At 46.5% G+C, this 18,447-nt stretch overlaps 1 protein-coding gene across 2 annotated transcripts in view; it reads left to right on the top strand.

The window, feature by feature from the left end:
* Positions 1-18,447, top strand: part of ADAM22 (ADAM metallopeptidase domain 22) — a 661,757-nt gene that overhangs the window by 335,005 nt on the left and 308,305 nt on the right. For both annotated transcript variants that reach the window (XM_030199706.1, XM_030199712.1), the window contains exon 7: positions 13,837-13,906. In XM_030199706.1, the coding sequence (XP_030055566.1) occupies positions 13,837-13,906 (70 nt within the window). The remainder of the gene's footprint in view (positions 1-13,836; positions 13,907-18,447) is intronic.

Raw genomic sequence — 18,447 nt, 5'->3', positions numbered from 1 at the left:
TGGTCACACACAGCAGCAGCTCTGGCTAGGCCTCCAAGCCTAATCCTTAGGTTTTGTTGAGGCCTGGGGTTGAGGGCTCTTTTGAGCAAGTGCAAACCTGGTGGTGCCAGGTCCCTCCTTTTCTCCCCCCCTCCCGCTGGCTCCGTTTAAAAAAAAAAAAAAAAAAAAATTTTAAACGTCCTTAAAGACGTTTATTTCGACGTTTATTTAAACGTTCATTGCAGCTACTCACTGGGACACCAGTTCGTTACAGCTCGGAGCGGCAAGCAGGTAATTTTTACCTTTTTATAGCGGGCAGGGGGTTCCCCAATTCTTCTCCTCGTGGCATATGGCGTCGGAGGGCGAGGGCGCAAAGGGTCGCTCCCCGGATCGCTTGAGCGCTTCTAGAGGGGATGCGGGGGTCTTACAGCCTGATTCGCCCTTGTTGGGTGACAGTTTCGTGACCGATGAATGTCCCGGTCCTTCCTCCGGCGTGGCGGTTTTTCCCGCCATAAACGCCCATCCCCCGCTCCTCGCCTCCGCCATCTTGGCCGGCCACGCGGCTCGGACGGCTTCTTCGGGGCCGCCCTTGAGGTTGGAGACATTAATGCCATGAACGCCCTTAATTTGGGCGAGGGCACAAAGCGGCTAAAGTAAGCGCCGCTCTTCCCGCGCGGCTCCTTCGCGGAGTGTCGCGCCGGACGCCATTTTGGATGCGCAGCATGTTTCTCCCCCGCTCTTGCGAGCGCCGGTTGAGGGTGCGTCTAGGGCTGTTGCCCAGGCTGCGGAAGTGCACAGTCTGGGGGGTTTCTCCCCCGAGTTTGTTTTGCTGCTGCATCAGGCTTTCCTCATGCACAACGCTGCCCCTGCTCCCTCTTCTGATAAAGAGGTTGAGGTTCCCAGAGGTAAACGCCCTCGGGTTGATTTCCAGGCCTTGGAGGACTGTGTCTCCTCCGATGTAGATGAGGGCAGCGTGTCTGAGGTCTCCCAACGGTCCTTTGCGGATTCCTTGGAGGAGACGGATCCCCGCTCGGATGGAGCGGATGACCCCTCTGCAGCGCGTTTAGCCCAGAGGATTTGCCCAACCTGTTAGTGCAGGCCATGGGCATTTTGAAGATTTCCTCTCCGGAGGACGTCTCTCCCTCAGCCCCTGTTGGCTCTGCCATTATGCTGGGGACGAAGCGCCCGCCTAGAACCTTCCACGTGCATGATGCCATGCACACCTTAATTTCGGCTCAATGGGATGTCCCGAAAGCGAGCCTCAAGGTGGCTAGGGCTATGTCCCGCCTCTATCCTTTACCTGAAAGTGAACGTGAGGCCTATCTGTGGCCTACTGTGGATTCTTTAATCACTGCGGTGACTAAGAAAACGGCTTTGCCGGTGGAAGGTGGCACGGCCCTAAAGGACGCCCAAGACAGAAGATTGGAGGCGGCCTTAAGGTCGTCCTTTGAGGCAACTGCTTTAAGTTTGCAGGCCTCGGTTTGCGGTTCCTATGTGGCCAGGGCGTGCCTGACTATGGTGCAGCGGGCTTCCCCCTCGGATCATTCCTTGAGGGTTGATTGGCCGGCCCTGGAATCGGGCCTAGCCTATTTGGCAGACTTGCTGTATGATGTCTTGAGAGCCTCAGCTAAAGGCATTGCTCAGACAGTCTCTGCGCGGCGGTGGCTTTGGCTGAAACATTGGTCTGCTGACCACGCCTCTAAATCCCGCCTGGCTAGATTGCCTTTTAAAGGCAAGCTGCTCTTTGGGGTCGAGCTGGACAAAATCGTGACCGATCTCGGCACGTCTAAGGGCAGAAGTTACCAGAGGTCAGGGCTCGGGCTAGTACTCGTCCCGGTACCTCCAGAGGACGGTTTCAGGAAGCCCGTCGGTACCGCCCGGGCAGGTCGGGCTCCTCTGCCCCCTCTTCCTTCAAGAGGTTTTTCTCCCCCAAGCAGCATTCATTTCGTAGAGACCGCCGTCCCGGAGGTGCTCCCTCCGGTCCTCCCCCAGGGTCTCGTACCCAGTGACGGGGCCTTGGTCCACGCCCCAGTGCAGATTGGAGGACGGCTGTCCTCGTTTCTGGGTGAGCGGACCACAGTAACTTCACAAGCTTGGGTGCTGGAAGTCATCAGAGACGGCTACAAGCTAGAGTTCTGCCGACCCTTAAGAGACGGGTTTGTACTCTCTCCCTGCAAGTCTCCGGTCAAAGCTGTGGCAGTGCAGCAGACCTTGGACAACCTGATCCGCCTGGGTGCGGTCGTTCCGGTGCCAAAAAATCAGATTGGCAAGGGACGTTACTCCATTTACTTTGTGGTACCAAAGAAAGGAGATTCTGTCCGGCCTATCCTCGACCTCAAAGGGGTCAATCGGGCCTTGAAAGTGGAGACTCTCCGCTCTGTTATAGCGGCAGTGAAGGCAGGAGAGTTCTTGGCTTCCTTGGGCATCTAGGAAGCGTACCTGCATATTCCCATCTGGCCTCCTCTCCAACGCTTTCTGCGTTTTACAGTCCTGAGACGACACTTCCAGTTCAGAGCCCTCCCTTTCGGGTTGGCTACTGCTCCGCGGACCTTTTCCAAAGTAATGGGGGTCATAGCGGCCTTCCTGCTAAAGGAAGAAGTACAAGTCCATCCTTATCTGGACGACTGGTTGATCCGAGCCCCCTCTTATGCAGAGTGCGGCAAGCTATGGACCGGGTAGTTGCTCTTTTGAGCTCCCTAGGATGGATCATCAACTGGAAGAAGAGCCAGCTGCGCCCGACTCAGTCCCTGGAGTATCTGGGAGTTCGATTCGACACCCAAGTGGGCAGAGTGTTCCTGCCAGACAATTGGATTGTCAAGCTTCAGGCTCAGGTGGACTAGTTCCTAGTAGCCTCTCCTATTCGGGCTTCGGACTACGTGCAGCTGTTGGGCTCTATGACGGCCACGATGGAAGTAGTGCCCTGAACCAGGGCTCATATGAGACCACTACAGCTATCTCTGCTGTTGCGCTGGACTCCGATGTCGGAGGATTATGCTGTGCGCCTTCCCTTGGACCCAGCAGTGCGCAAGGCGCTGAGCTGGTGGACGCAGACAGTCAAGTTGTCTGCAGGAATGCCTCTGGTGACCCCGGAGTGGATTGTCGTCACGACAGACGCCTCTTTGATGGGCTGGGGAGCCCAATGCTTGGGAAGGACAGCGCAGGGGCTCTGGTCTCCTGCAGAGGCAAGTGGTCTATCAACCTCCTGGAACTCAGAGCCATTCGGTTGGTGTTTTTGGAGTTCATCCCGGTACTGGTGTTGAAGCCTGTACGGGTCCTGTCGGACAATGCCACGGCTGTGGCTTATATCAACCGCCAGGGAGGTACCAAGAGCGCCCCTCTAGCCAAGGAGGCTATGAGTCTATGCCAGTGGGCGGAAGCGAACCTGGAGCAGCTTTCAGCGGCCCACATTGCCGGAGTCATGAATGTCAAGGCGGACTTTCTCAGTCGCCATACCTTGGAGCCCGGAGAGTGGCAACTATCTGCTCAGGCGTTCTTGGACATCACGAAGCACTGGGGCCAGCCGAGCCTAGATCTGTTGGCGTCATCGGCCAATTGCCAAGTGCCGCGCTTTTTCAGCAGAGGACGGGACCCTCGATCCCTGGGAGTAGATGCTCTTCTCCAACAGTGGCCGACACAAGAGCTTCTCTATGTGTTCCCGCCCTGGCCCATGTTGGGCAGGGTGCTAGACCGGGTGGCAAAGCATCCCGGCAGGGTAATCCTGGTGGGTCCGGATTGGCCCAGACGTCCCTGGTATGCGGACTTGATCAGGCTCTCAGTCGACGATCCTCTGCGGCTCTCAGTGGAGCAGGGCCTGTTACATCAGGGTCCCGTGGTGATGGAGGATCCCTCCCCCTTTGGTCTTACGGCCTGGCTATTGAGCGGCAGCGTCTGAGGAAGAAGGGCTTCTCAGACAAGGTCATTGCCACTATGCTAAGAGCGAGGAAGCGCTCTACTTCTACTGCTTACGCCAGGGTTTGTCGTATCTTTGCAGCGTGGTGTGAAGCAGGCTCACTTTCTCCCTTCACTGCTCCAATTTCTTCAGTGTTGGCGTTCCTGCAAGAAGGTCTGGAGAAAGGCCTGTCGCTCAGTTCCCTTAAAGTCCAGGTAGCGGCTCTGGCTTGCTTCAGGGGCCGCCTGAAGGGTGCTTCCCTGGCTTCGCAGCCAGATGTGGTGCGCTTTCTCAAGGGAGTTAATCACCTGCGCCCTCCTCTGCACTCAGTGGTGCCTGCGTGGAATCTCAACCTGGTGTTAAGAGCCTTACAGAAGCCGCCTTTTGAACCCTTGTCGAGGGCATCTCTGAAAGACCTGACGTTGAAAGCAGTCTTTTTGGTGGCTATCACTTCAGCCAGAAGAGTTTCCGAGCTCCAGGCGCTCTCATGTCGAGAGCCTTTTCTGCAGTTCACTGAGCAGGAGTGTCTATTCGCACAGTGCCTTCCTTCCTGCCCAAGATTGTTTCTCGCTTCCATGTGAATCAGTAGCTCTGTCTCCCTTCCTTTCGGAGGGAGGACTACCCAGAGGAGTACTCTGCTCTTAAATATCTGGATGTGAGACGAGTCATCATCAGATACTTGGAAGTGACCAATGATTTCCGGAAATCGGATCATCTGTTTGTCCTGTTTACAGGTCCTCGTAAGGGTCTGCAGGCTGCTAAGCCTACAGTGGCAAGATGGGTCAAGGAAGCCATTGCAGCGGCTTATGTGGCCGCAGGGAAGGTGCCGCCTATCCAGCTGAAGGCTCACTCCACGAGAGCTCAGGCGACCTCGATGGCAGAGGCCGGGTCCGTCTCCTTGGAAGAGATATGCAAGGCGGCAACTTGGGCTTCGGCTCATACATTCTCCAAGCATTACCGTTTGACTGTGGCTGCACGGGCGGAGGCCCGGTTTGGAGCTTCAGTGTTGAGGTCAGGGATTTCAATGTCCCGCCCTGGGTGAGTACTGCTTCGGTACATCCCACCAGTCTATGGATTGATCAGCTTGATGATATGGAAGGTAAAATTATGTATAATCATACCTGATAATTTTCTTTCCATTAATCATAGCTGATCAATCCATAGCCCCTCCCAGATATCTGTACTGTTTTTATTCTGGTTGCATTTCAGGTTCAAGTTTAGTCTTCAGTTTCTTCAGAAAGACTTCGTGTTCAAGTTTTTTCACTTGGATTCTTCAAGAGTTGAGACGAGTTTGTGTTACAGTGAGCTGCTGCATTCCTCTCCCCTCCGTTTTACGGGGCTGGATTGAGACATAAATTCTGCCGGCACTCCCTCCCGCTTCGTGCGGCTGTAGGGCAGCTTTGTACCCTTCCCGCTTCGGCGGTGTTAGGGTCAGTCAGCTCCTCCCGCGGTTGCGGTTGCAGGATAAGCCAGATCCCCCCGCATCGGCGGGTGTGGTGTCCCTCCCCCGCTCCGCGGGGATGAGCTGGACGGATTCCCCTCCCCAACTTGTGTGGGGATGAGCTGGGTTAATTCCCCTCCCCCGTTTCGGCGGTGGTGAGCTGGGCAGAGTGTCCCTTCGTGGGTGTAATTCTCTAAGTGCTGAGTCCTGCGGATGGAGCTTTGATATCGACATACTGAGGAGTTTCCGGCAGCACATGACCACATATAGGGAGGCAAAAGTTTGCTCTCTATCTCCACCTGCTGGTAGATGGACACAACCCACCAGTCTATGGATTGATCAGCTATGATTAATGGAAAGAAAATTATCAGGTATGATTATACATAATTTTACCTTATGACTAAGTTTAAACAAATGATTGCAACCGGCAACAATATACTCCTCCTACAATTTGACATGTCAAGTGCCTTCGACATGGTTGACCATGAAATCCTATTACACATACTTGAATATTTTGGCATCGGAGGAAATGTCCTAAACTGGTTCAAGGGATTCCTAATCCAGCGGTCATATCAAGTCACATCAAATTCAACCACGTCTGCTGCATGGACACCTGAATGTGGAGTACCACAAGGATCACCCCTCTCACCAACCATCTTCAACCTAATGATGATCCCCTTGGCAAAACTCCTATCAAATCATAACCTCAACCCATATGTATACGCCGATGATGTAACAATATACATCCCTTTCAAAGAAGACATTAAAAAGATCCTCAATGAAATTAACCAAAGTCTACACATCATGAACACCTGGGCAGATGCATTTCGCTTGAAACTAAATGCAGAAAAAACTCAATGCCTGATACTCACTTCCCAGTACAACACGAATGAATTCACCGCTATAAACACACCAAAACTAAACCTTCCAATCTCAGAAACGTTAAAAATACTTGGAGTCACTATCGACCACCACCTAACACTCGAAACCCATGCAAACAACACAACCAAAAAGATGTTCTACTGCATGTGGAAATTGAAAAGAATAAGACCATTCTTCCCAAGATCCGTCTTTCGCAGCCTAGTGCAATCCCTCGTACTCAGCCATCTGGACTACTGCAACTCACTATACGCAGGTTGCAAAGAGCAAATACTGAGGAAACTCCAAACAGCCCAGAACACAGCAGCCAGACTCATCTTCGGAAAACCAAAATATGAAAGAGCAAAACCGTTACGAGAGAAGCTACACTGGCTCCCACTTAAGGAACACATTACTTTTAAAGCATGCACATTAGTCCACAAAATCATTCACGGAGAAGCCCCAGCCTACATGTCTGAATTAATAGATCTACCACCCAGAAATGCTAAAAGATCATCCCGAACTTTCCTCAACCTCCACTTCCCTAATTGCAAAGGCTTGAAATACAAGGCGCTGCACGCGTCAACCTTTTCTTACATGAGCACGCAATTCTAGAACTCACTGCCGCGCAACCTGAAAACGACCTATGAGCAAGCCACCTTCCGCAAACTATTGAAGACCCATCTTTTTGAGAATACTTACGGAAAGAACCAAAACACATAAAGCCCACACCCACGGTTCAATAATGCTTCAATACAGCCACTCTGAATTCTCATCCCCTGTAATCTCACCATACTCATACTTCTACTCACAGAAAATGTATGCCATATGCTTTCTTGTTGTTATGTACTGCCCCTTTTAGTTTCCCGTTGTTCCCCCAATGTCTAACTGCTCTTTTCCATTGTTATATTCCTTAATGGTACTCCGAGTTTGTCTCGCTTAACTCCTCACAATGTAATCCAGAACCGAGTAGTATCAAATTGTATTTCTATCACTCACAACTTATTGTAAGCCACACTGAGCCCACAAAAAAGTGGGAAAATGTGGGATTCAAATGCAATAAAATAAATAAATAAGATGCACTAACATATTTAGCGTTCACTAACAGTGCACGCTAAATGATAAGATGCCCATAGGAATATAATTGGCATCTTATCATTTGGTGCACCTTAGTAAAAGGACCCCTAAGTCTGTAAATTTTGGTTGATAAGCTCCTTAGTTATTAACTTCTCTGTGAAATTATGACGCCGGCTGTCAGTCTGAGTGTGGTGCAGTCAGCCACTGTAAAAAAACTCTGTGACTTTTAGTTTCAGTTTTCAGTAGCTGCAGTCTATGTGTATGGAGGCTAATTTGCTTGGAGGTAAAATACTGTCTTTCATTAATTAGATTTAGGGCTGCATTTTGATTAACATTTTTAATCATGATTAATTGCTTGATTAAAGAAAGTTTTATTGCAATTAATCACACAAAGATATTTTATTTATTTATTTCCCACTGCATTTAGCCCTCCATTCCCCTAGGTACAAAATAAGTACATGTATATAATATGTAAACTGCTTTGAATGTTACCACAGAAAAGCAGTATATCAAATCCCATCTCCCCTTCCCTAAAGGGCTGATAATCTTCCTCCCTCCAAAGCATTTCCTCTGGCCCATTCTGCCTCCTCTGACATCATTCCTGTGTAGGCGGAACGGGTCAGGGGGAAGCCTCAAACCAGGCTGCAGGCAGTGTATGTGCAGTGCTGCTGAAGACCAACAGAAGGCCACCTTTAAAAGTAGACTGGTGGGGGGGGGAAGATGCTGGATCGTGCTGAGGACAGAGGTTGGGAGTGGAAGAGAGCAGAAGAGATGTTTGGAGGAGACGAGATACTGTAATGAGATTCATTTTTTTAAAATTATGATTTATTTTTAAAATCTCAATTAATAATTATTAATCATAGAGTTAACTGCAATTAACTTGCAGCCCTATTTAACTTATTGTATTCTGGCTTGCATACTTTGCAGAGCTGCCAAGGGGTCCTGATTTTTGAGAGGGAGATTTTACTACACACCCTAGCCCCACCCCACTCTGCCTTGACCCTGCCTACTCTACCTCATGGCTCCATCCCCTGGCACACCTCAATCCCATGGCCATTGCACAAAATATTTTATTTACATCAGTGACAGCAGGAAGTGTTTCAATTCACTCTATTATACCCCCTATCCAGCAATCTAATCCCCCCCAGGGACATAACTGCAAGGGGGCCTCACCCTCCCACCCCACTTTGAGCTTAAGCCCACTCCAAAATTGTGGCACTGGTTGAATTACTGGTGGAGATGCCCAAGCCCGGCTAACTGAAGAGGTCCACTCTATGAGCCCCCTACCGTGCTGTTTGAGCAGTGCAGCAGTTGGCAGCATGCTTCATTTGCCGATGCCGGACCTCCCGCATATGCTGAGTTCAAGCACTTGAAAATGGAAAATAAGATGATACCTTTTTATTGGACTAGCCTGATACCTTTTCCCATTAGCTTTCAGAGGCCAAAACCTCCTGCCTCAGGTTAGGTCAAGACACTGCTTATGTTGCTTCTTATTTTCTTCATTTGGATCAGCTCAGTTGCAAAAAGCAAACAGTTGTAAAACAGCAAAACCATCACAAGACATAAAAGCCTTCTCTACTCGTTATTTTTCCAAAACCTTATAGTGCTTATACACTGTACTGGCAGCAAAAGCTTTTAGCAGCAACTTAATGGAAATGGCTGATCGAAGGAGCTTGTCTGTTTCGCTTTTCATCTTCTTCAGGAGCAGCCATTCAAATTTCACAAAACCACTGCTTATATTACTACTGCTTAACATTTCTAAAGCGCTACTAGGGTTACGCAGCGCTGTACAAATTAACATAGAGGGATGGTCCCTGCTGAAGGAGCTTACAATCTACAATATTAACTAGATTCACCACTTTGTCTATTTGTGCATTAAAATTAATGCTACTCAGAGCTTTCAAGATGGCGCTACTATTTAAATAAAATGCTGTCACCTTACAGCCAGTCCTCATCCATAATACCGGGAATGGTGCAACCAAGAGTCAACTAAACGTTTGAAGAACACCGAACAGTTTTTTTTTTACATTAAATTTTTATTAACATTTTTTTAATGAAGAACAATACAAAACAAGATTATGAAATTATGAAAAAAACATACTGAAATCATAGCAACATATGCAATAAACAATCCAAAAAATTCTCCCCCTTCAGAGGAACAAGAAAAGACTCTACCCTGAGCACTCAGTGGACTCTTCAGAGTGCTCAGTTCAACAACCAGGAACCCTAAATCCCACCTCACCCCCCCCACCCAAACCCCCCTTCCTCCACATCAACTTCAAGATGCAATAATTAACAAGTCCAGGTGAACCCATTCTTTGTCCGTTGTGGCATAGCGCACAAATCTAGTCTGTGAGCTTATCCAAGTCCCCAATTTATTTTATTGCATTTGTATCCCACATTATCCCACCTTTTTGCAGGCTCAATAGGAGTTAACATCAGAATCCAATCATACAATGTGGGCCCATCTGTCTGCTTCCAATGAGCAGCAATAACACTTTTGGCAGCAGCTATACACATGCGCTTAAGACAATGTTGCCACTTAGGGCCCCATCTATTACCCAACCCCAGTAGGCACCACCTAGGGCCACAAGGAAACCCCCATCCAAAACTCCTGAATCCTCACACATGTCTACCAAATCTGAAAAAAGTAACCCCTTTCAAGACCACATCTCCAGCAAAGATCTGAGACTGTGGGAAATATGGCTTTCAACTTAACAGGAGTATAATACCACTGTGTCAACATTTTATAAGTATACATATCAAAGCTTTTTTCACTTTCAAGCACACCGCTTTCACTCACATACTCAACTTACTCCCGAATTCATATTGTCATTGTTGCATATAAGGATATTTATAGAAACCACTACCCTAAATAAAATGATAAAAGATCGAGCTAGAACCCCAAAGTTTCCCCAATGAGGACCATAAAATTTCTAAATGTTCAGTGTCATCCAGATCAACTCTCAAACAGCCTTGTTGGGAAATATGTTTTACCTGTAGATAGAAAAAAAACATCAGAGTGTAAGAGACCATATGCATCCTTAAGCTCTTCAAAAGAATGCAATTCTCTCACATCCAATAAATCCCGGAAACAGACAAGGCCACATCCCGCCCACTGCACAAAAACAGCCCTCTGAAAGCCTACCAAAAAACAGGTTCTAAACTAATATGGGCAAAGAAAGTTTAAGAAAACCCCAAAGAGAAAGCAAATGAGAAACAAAAATACTGGGAGAGAGCTGCTTATAGGGAGAGAGAGGCCCAAAAAGCTGCCATCAAGGTATAACCCCACACATTGTGCTGTTCCATTTCCGTGACTACCAGCGGCCCTTCTTGACACCAAGCCAAAATATTATTGGGCAGCACAGCTGAAACATATCACAAGAAATTGGGCACCCCCTGTCCTCCCATATTGACAGCACTCTACATCACCTTATTCAGTCGAAAGGAGCGACTTCCCCATATAATCTGGAAATCTCCACCTGCAACCAGTCAGGATGTCCTTCTGCACTTGCACAGCTCCTCCACCTCCACGCTCCTTCTTTCCTGGCACCCAACACCACTCTCTGAGTTATTCTGTCCTGCAAATAGTGCCTCATGGAACAGGAAATAACCTAAGGCTCCACCACCTTCTTAACTCATTTATTTCTTATCAAGTCCAACAAAGCTTCTCTCTCAGCTTGCCTAGGCAGACTTTTAATATAGTTTAATTCAAGACAGCCTAGCCTAGTTGCAGTTCTCTTTAGCAAAGCTTCCCATACAGTTCTCTGGCAATAATTCCTCTAAGGAGTGGCCTGGTGTGTGCACATTTTTTTGTGTGTGTGAGCAACAAGTTTTAAAAACCAACAATTTTTGAGCACCAGTATTGGCAATGCATTTTTGTATATAGCACAAAAAAAATGTGAACAACCATGTAAAACCTGTGAGCAACACTCCTAAAATGTATGAGCAATCACTCGTGCTCCACTTAGAAGGAACATTGGTCTCTGGTATGTTCTGGTGTGCAAAGTGGGGGTTTGTCACTGAGCTCAGGGAGCAACTGTCCATTTTGAAACCAGCCATCCACAGTTTAGCAGGCACCAGTCCCAGAGCCCTGATTCCAGGTACTCAAGGGCTCAGTCACACCAAACAAAGGGCCAGATGCACTAAACTTAACGAGCCATTAACATGGGTTTTAAACTGGTTCTTGCCAGTTTAACGTGCAAGTAGTAAACCAGGACATGCACAAAATGGCAGGGCCGCCAAAAGGGGGGGACAGGAGGGACAAAATTCCCTGGGCCCGGGCCTCAGGGGGGGGGGGGCCGGCGCCGCCGCCGCAGTCCGGCCGGCTGGCCCACCCTCCATCGCTCCCTGGCATTGAACTTAAGCGCCTCACCTTCGAAAGCGCAGCAAGCAGCAGCAGACCACTCCTTCCTTCCATGTTCTGCCCTCACCTGACGTAACTTCCGCGAGGGCGGGACATGGAAGGAAGGAGTGGTCTGCTGCTGCTTGCTGCGCTTTCGAAGTGAGGCGCTTAAGGTCAGTGGAGAGAGGGCCTGGTGGGGGGTGGAGGGGGGGCCCGGTGACCTCGGGTGGGGGGCCCCCAGGGGTGGCCTTGTCCTGGGCCTGGCCCAGTCTCTCGGCAGCCCTGCAAAAGGGCATTGTCCTATCACGGTAGCAGCTAATGAAAACGGAATGCAGATGAGCAAATTAGTATTATAATGTGTATAAATCGTATTGTAATGAGATGCACTACCGTTTTCTGATTGCCTAACCGTGGAAAATCTAATAGGAGGTCTGCACCTCTCATTGGGGCTGAGCGGGATTTATTCGCCTCAAAAAACATCTATATATTTAACAAAAAAAAAATCGGGAAAAAAAACGTTCAAGTGCGCGTCATGGACGTCCTTCACTCAAAACAACAACAAAAAAAGGATGTCGTACTTCTTATTTTTACTCCCGTTCTTCTATCAGTTTTAAATCTGCATTTAAAAACTTAGGAGCTTCGATAGACACGAGAAACCCAAAGTGGGGATAAACGACAGTCTTTACTGTGCAGCCGCAAAGCGTACATTTCAAGGTGCACTGGAAAGCAACCAGCCAGAAACCTTTGCCTTGCCACGTCCAAGTGCTCGTCAGGGCCGTCTTTCTAAAGTGCCTAACATGGACGTCCTTCACTTAAAACAAAAAAAGGATGTCCCTGACGAGCACTTGGACGTTTTTCCCACAGATTTTTTTGTGATGGGTGTCCTCAGTGCCTGTAATGACCACCGCCGGAATCGAGACGTGCGAGGACTTCCAAATAAAAAAAAAAACTATTTGGATGTCTCTTTCGATTATGCCCCTCCTCGAGGTCTCTCATCCAATCACAGCGCATTTAGCTGACAGCTAAACGCGCTGTGATTGGCTGAGAGAGACCTGGAGGAGGGGCATCGGACGTGCTGCTAACACACTGGGGCAGACAGAAAGGAGCAAGGCGGCCCGCTGATAGCTGCCAGCAGCATCCGGAGCCTCCTCGTAGCTGCTGCTGCTGCAGGCTCAGCCGGAGAGCAGCGAGATGTAACATTTTCCCCTGCATCGTCCTGTCTTCACCTGCCTAGATTTTTCTTGTGGATGGCATTGATTTGGTGTATCTTGTTGTGCTGAGCTGCTACTGCTGCCCTTTGATCTCCCTCCCGATTATGGGGACGACTTGTTTTTTTGAGTGAAGGACGTCCATAAAGAATGTCCTTGGCATGTGCAGAGCAGCCAGCATAACGCTTGGCTGCTCTGCACTTGCTCAGCTGGACGACTGGCTTGGAAGGAAATCCCATGCAAATGAGCTAGCAGCGACCAGCTCATTTGCATGGGATTTCCTTGATGCATTCCCATTGCTTACCGATTTGCTAAGGAATTGGTAAGGGAAGGGCTTTAACGATTGTTTTAGTGCATCTAGCCCAAACTCCAGAACTTGAATGTGTACTGAGCTGTTTTCCTGCAGGGTACAGGCAGCTGCAGGAGCTGCATCGGATGGGCTTGGGGTTTGCATTGGATTTTGCCTGCTCTGAAGATGTCTCCATTCTGTGTTCCTGCTGCTTTGTTTTTGCCGATACTGAGGCTTTTTTTGTTGAATGTAGAGAGCTAGAGGTTCTGCAACTTAAGTATTCACCGAATACGCATAATTTGATTTAATCACATTGATTTTGAATATGCCATTGAGTAAACAGAGACAAATATAGAGCACACTGGAGAAATCTATATGGTCATCAAGAGTCATCCTCAACTTGATGGCACTTGATCATCATCAAGTCTAATTTGATTCAGCTAGGTAAATGTCCCTAAATGGACATCAGGTAGAAAATCAAGGTGTTGACTTGGAGGCTCATTTTCAAAGCATTTAGCCTCCCAAAGTTCCATAGAAACCTATGGAACTTAGCCTCCCAAAGTGCTTTGAAAATATGCCTCTTGGTGTTGCAGAATGTTGTTGTTCTAGGTGTAGTGATATGAACAATGTCATGACTCCAGGCATGTGCGTGGAAGGATTTTAATAACTAGATGTTTTGAACCAATAGCATCGCCCAGTTCGTTCTTGTCATTTTATGGATCATTGTAATACAACCATTTTGTTTTTTAGGAGGACATTAACTGCCATTCTGTTTATAAGTCAAGACTACTAGAACGCCCTCTGGATGATCAGCAATATGGTAAAAACATTTTTTTAAACATTATCTTATATCTATTACTACCAAATTTTTTGATGTTTAATCTTATGTATATCAGTTATTGTAATGCCATGCCTTCCTGTGTTGATCTTCATTTTGTTTAAAAGACAAAATCAAGGAAAAAAGTAAAACCTACTTAAATGAGAGCTGCCTCTTCTGTGTAGTATGTACTAATTCAAAAGTGTACATAACAAGTAGCGGTACCTACTCTGTCGACTAAGCATTTTCTAGGTGTTCATTCATTTTTGATATTCTTTAAGCTACTCATTTACACTACCTGTTTAAAATAGTGTCATCCATTGCCTCTTGTGGAATGGGATTTGATTGCTTCATGCAGTGTAGACAGTTTCTTAATTGTGACATTTTGGTTAGGGTAGACCAACCTGATCCATTAAGTACAAGGTATTGTGATTCTTGCTAATTAGGGCAAGCCTTACCATAAGGCAAACTAGGCAGTTATTTAGAGCACCTCAATCCTGCACAGGAAAGTGGAGTTAGCCAGAAAAATGTAGGAGGGTGTCCCTAGGCACCATGAATTGAAGATCTTCATTTGACATGCCTGTATCAGTGTAGTAGGGCTGGTGGAGTTTCCCAGACCCGGAGGAACCAGCCAGGCTGAAGTGCCAGGAGCCTGACATGTTGCTCCACGCCTTGCCTCCTTCATATCTGCTTTGTAATCATTTTTTCAAAACTTACAATCCAGTTCTTATTGCTGCTGATATCAGCAGGAGTAAATGCCAACATTCAGTATGAGGTTTGGAAACAATGCTCCTGTTGTAGGTCCAGTGGAAGCAGAGGAACTTTGTGTCAGATTCCTGCCTCTACTCGGGCACCAGAGACAGGAATCTATCCTATGGTAAGGTTCCACAGCAATGGTGCCATTTGCAATGTACTACTTGGCTCTTCCATGCTTCCTAGCTTCAGGCTCATGGAAGATGTCCACTCCCAATTAGCAGATGCTGCTTTTACTGAAGCTTGCTCTTTGGGGAGAAAGTTAAGGAGACTGTGGATATGATTAAAGACCACCACTCTGCACTTCAGCATCTCAGCTGTTCAACCCTTCCAATTTGCTGTGTTTGCTGGACGCATCTCATTCAATCAGTACAAATGTGGCTTTTATTACCAAAAGAAGTTTTGGTACAAAAAAAGAATTTCAACAGATACCTGAACCTAGACAAAGGGAGAGGGTTCAACCTAAGCAGGTGACCCCTATCCAATCTAAGCAACAGTCTTATTGACTGTGCTGCTTACATCCAGTCTTTTCAAAACATTCAACCTCCCCTACCTGAAGGAACCAAGGTTTAATTTTATTTCTAATGGCTTGGCAGAATCACCACAGACACGTGCCCTTTCAGTATTTTGGATGACTATTGCCATTCTCCAGTTTATCCGCTACTAGGGACAAAACCTCTGTCCAGCTACCTATCTCTGTTGCTGGAGGGGATCCATCTACCTCTCCGTGCCAATATCATGGAATATGTCCCAACTCAGGAGAGGAATAGGGTTCTATTCAAGATGCTTTCTTGTTCCAACAAAAACCCCCCAAAACAAAACAGAATGGCTAAGGAGGATCTCAGGAACTTTGACCATTATCTAATCAAAGAAAAATTCAGAATAACCATTCCTTTGACTCTTCCTCTACTCATAGGAGGCTGGATATGTACTCTGGGTCTCAAAGATGTTGATAAGCATATTCTGATCTATCCTTCATGCAAGAAATAACTCAGGTTTTTCCATCAATCCAATCATTTCCAGTTCAGTCCTCCCATTCCGCCTCTTCTTGGCACCCAGGATGCCTTGTTGTGATAACTGCCCACATTCACAGACAAGGCCAAATAGTTGTTATGTACCTGGTCGATTGGCTTCTAGTTCCTCAGCCACAGACACAAGTTTCTTCTACATAGAGCAATCATCTTATTCAGTCTTGGGTTCCTTCTCAACATCCAGAAGTTCACACTTTGTCCAAACAACATAATTTATTTTATAGGAGTTGTCTTGGACATTAACTAGGTTAGAGCATTTCTTCCAGAAGACAGAATCTGAATGCTCACTGCCTATACTCAACATATACAATTAGTGCTTAAGATCACATCCAAGGCTTATCTACAAATGCTGGGGTATATGACTGTGTTTGTTCACATCATGCCCTTATTTTTCCTGAAGATGTGATAACCTCAGTGGCATCTCAAGATTCTATGAAATCAACCCTCTCTACCTCTACCTGCCGTACTGTATCCACTTTTATTGGCTTTTCTTTCTCATAAATTTGGTGGATGCCCAGACCTAGCCTAGCAGTGGGTGTTTCTTTTGCACTATGGCAGCACCAGTTAATTCTCACTACAGATGTGTCAACTTGAGGGTGGGAAGCTTGTCTAGATAACCAATATTTGCAAGGGATGTGGTCAAAACATGAGTCAGTTCTCCACATAAACCATTTGGAACTAAGGGCTGTTCTATGCCGTGTGAATATTCCTTTACCATCTTCACAGTTTCTCTGTACTAATTCAAATGGACAATCAAGTAGCAGCCAGAACCTGGGACTGTGCAGTAGCCAACTCAATCTAGATACAGATACCTAATCCAAGGAATCAGCCAACAAGCTCAGCAATGTACTTTGACATCATAAATGGTCCTTCAATGCACATATTTTGATGTACATCTCTCGAGACTGGGGAACACCTCAAATTGATCTCCTTGCTGCTTCATTCTTCCTTCTCCCTTCTCCCCTACATCTCACTGTAGATGCCCTGATGATTCCATGGTCATAACAAAACCAATCCCAATGTTTATTTTAGGTAAACTCAAATACTAACCCTATCAGTATTTTAAATTTATAAGAGGAGTATAGGAGAATTCAGTATAGCTGCACCTGCAGTGAACAGCTCACTTAATTGCTCTATACATCACCAGTCTCCTTTAATTCACTCCAATGTTATGTGTGGATTTTTTCTTCCTATAATTTAATACACCTCTAGTTAAATACACCAGTATTGGGTTTCAAAAATATTACAAAAGTCACCCTCAAATTCAAATGAGAAGACACTTTTCAAAACTTCTCCAGAAAATTAAGGCAGTCTTATTCCAGCACCTCCATGTAAATAGGCAGCCAACTACTTATCTTAATAGCGCTGCAACAACATCCAACAGAGATCCCCGTTTCGGAAACTCCTTTCTCAAAGAAGAGGGGTGCCGGAAGGTGGAATGCTGAAACTGGATGTCTAACGTCTTCTTCTAACCATATCCCATTTGGAAATTGATCAGTCTCTTGCTTCTGCCCTTGGTGTTCATCAGCCCATCCAACACAGTTTGATAGTTTCTTGGAAGCCTTTCTCTAGAAGAAGTATGCTTTAAAATGGAAAAGGTTTTCAATATTATTTTCTGCTGACAGCTGTAATTCTGTGACATGTCCTCCTATGATGACTCTACATCATCTATATAAGTTATATGATCTTGGGCTTCAAACCTCTTATCAGAGTTCATCTCGGTGCTCTGTTGGCTTACAGTTCATCAATAGATAACATCCAGCTTTGCAGTCACAGCTGGTTGCACAATTCATGAAAGGCTTACTTCATATTAACCAAATACTATGTACCTTGGGACCTGAATATAGTCTTCGCTTCACTCGTTGAATCTCCTTTGAGCCTCTAAAATCAACATCTATCAGGTTCTTAACTTGAAAAGTACTTTTCCTCATAGCTATTACTACAGCTAGGAGAGTTAGTGAGCTTTAGGCATTGGTAATGTGCAAATCATATATCCAAGTCCATCACCACAAAGCATCCGTTGGATACATGTTTTTATGAAAGTTGGTAATGCCTCTCCATCTGAATGAAGAAAATACTACTTCCCACTTTTTGACTGAAGCCTCTTTCAAATGCTTGAGAGAAGGCCTATCATACTCTCGATGGTAAATGGACTCTTTCCTGCTACATGAACAGAACTGCTTCATTCAGGAAGTCAATTCATCTATTAATTTCATTTGATCTGATTAAAACTGGAAGGTCAGTTGTGAAGACAATCTTAGCTATGAAATACTGATTGGCCAGTTGCAAAGAGAACTGGCTGGCCTCATGCATTCAGTTCTGCTATGATCAAGTGCATATTCATCGTAGCTCCAAGGTCAAATCACATCAAATTAGCCTCATTAACTGCAGTCTGCAAGTCAGTTACCTGGTCTTCTCCACACTTTCACTGCATAATACTGTTTGGATCAGGCTTCAGCACAGGACAGTATTTTCAGTCAAGCAGTTCTAGCCATCCTGTTCTTGAAACCTATGAACTCCCACACTTGACTGTGCGGGCTGCTCTAACGAATGAAACAATACATTGCTGAACAGTCCCTAAGCTTTGGAGTCACTCGTATGCCTGAACTAATCCTGCTTGTAAATGAAAAAAGGAATCTTGCTTGGCTATAACAGGTGTTTTCCAAAGCCAGCAGGATTCATAAGGCACACAGTCCCTTCTACCTCCCAACTGTATTCAGCAATTGCATCCTGGTGCTGCCAGATAACATCACCCACCTG

Source organism: Microcaecilia unicolor, chromosome 1, assembly GCF_901765095.1.
Source record: "Microcaecilia unicolor chromosome 1, aMicUni1.1, whole genome shotgun sequence".
NCBI lineage: Eukaryota > Metazoa > Chordata > Amphibia > Gymnophiona > Siphonopidae > Microcaecilia > Microcaecilia unicolor.
The sequence above is the reverse complement of the archived record's forward strand: the minus strand, read 5'-3'. Positions and strand labels throughout refer to the sequence as shown.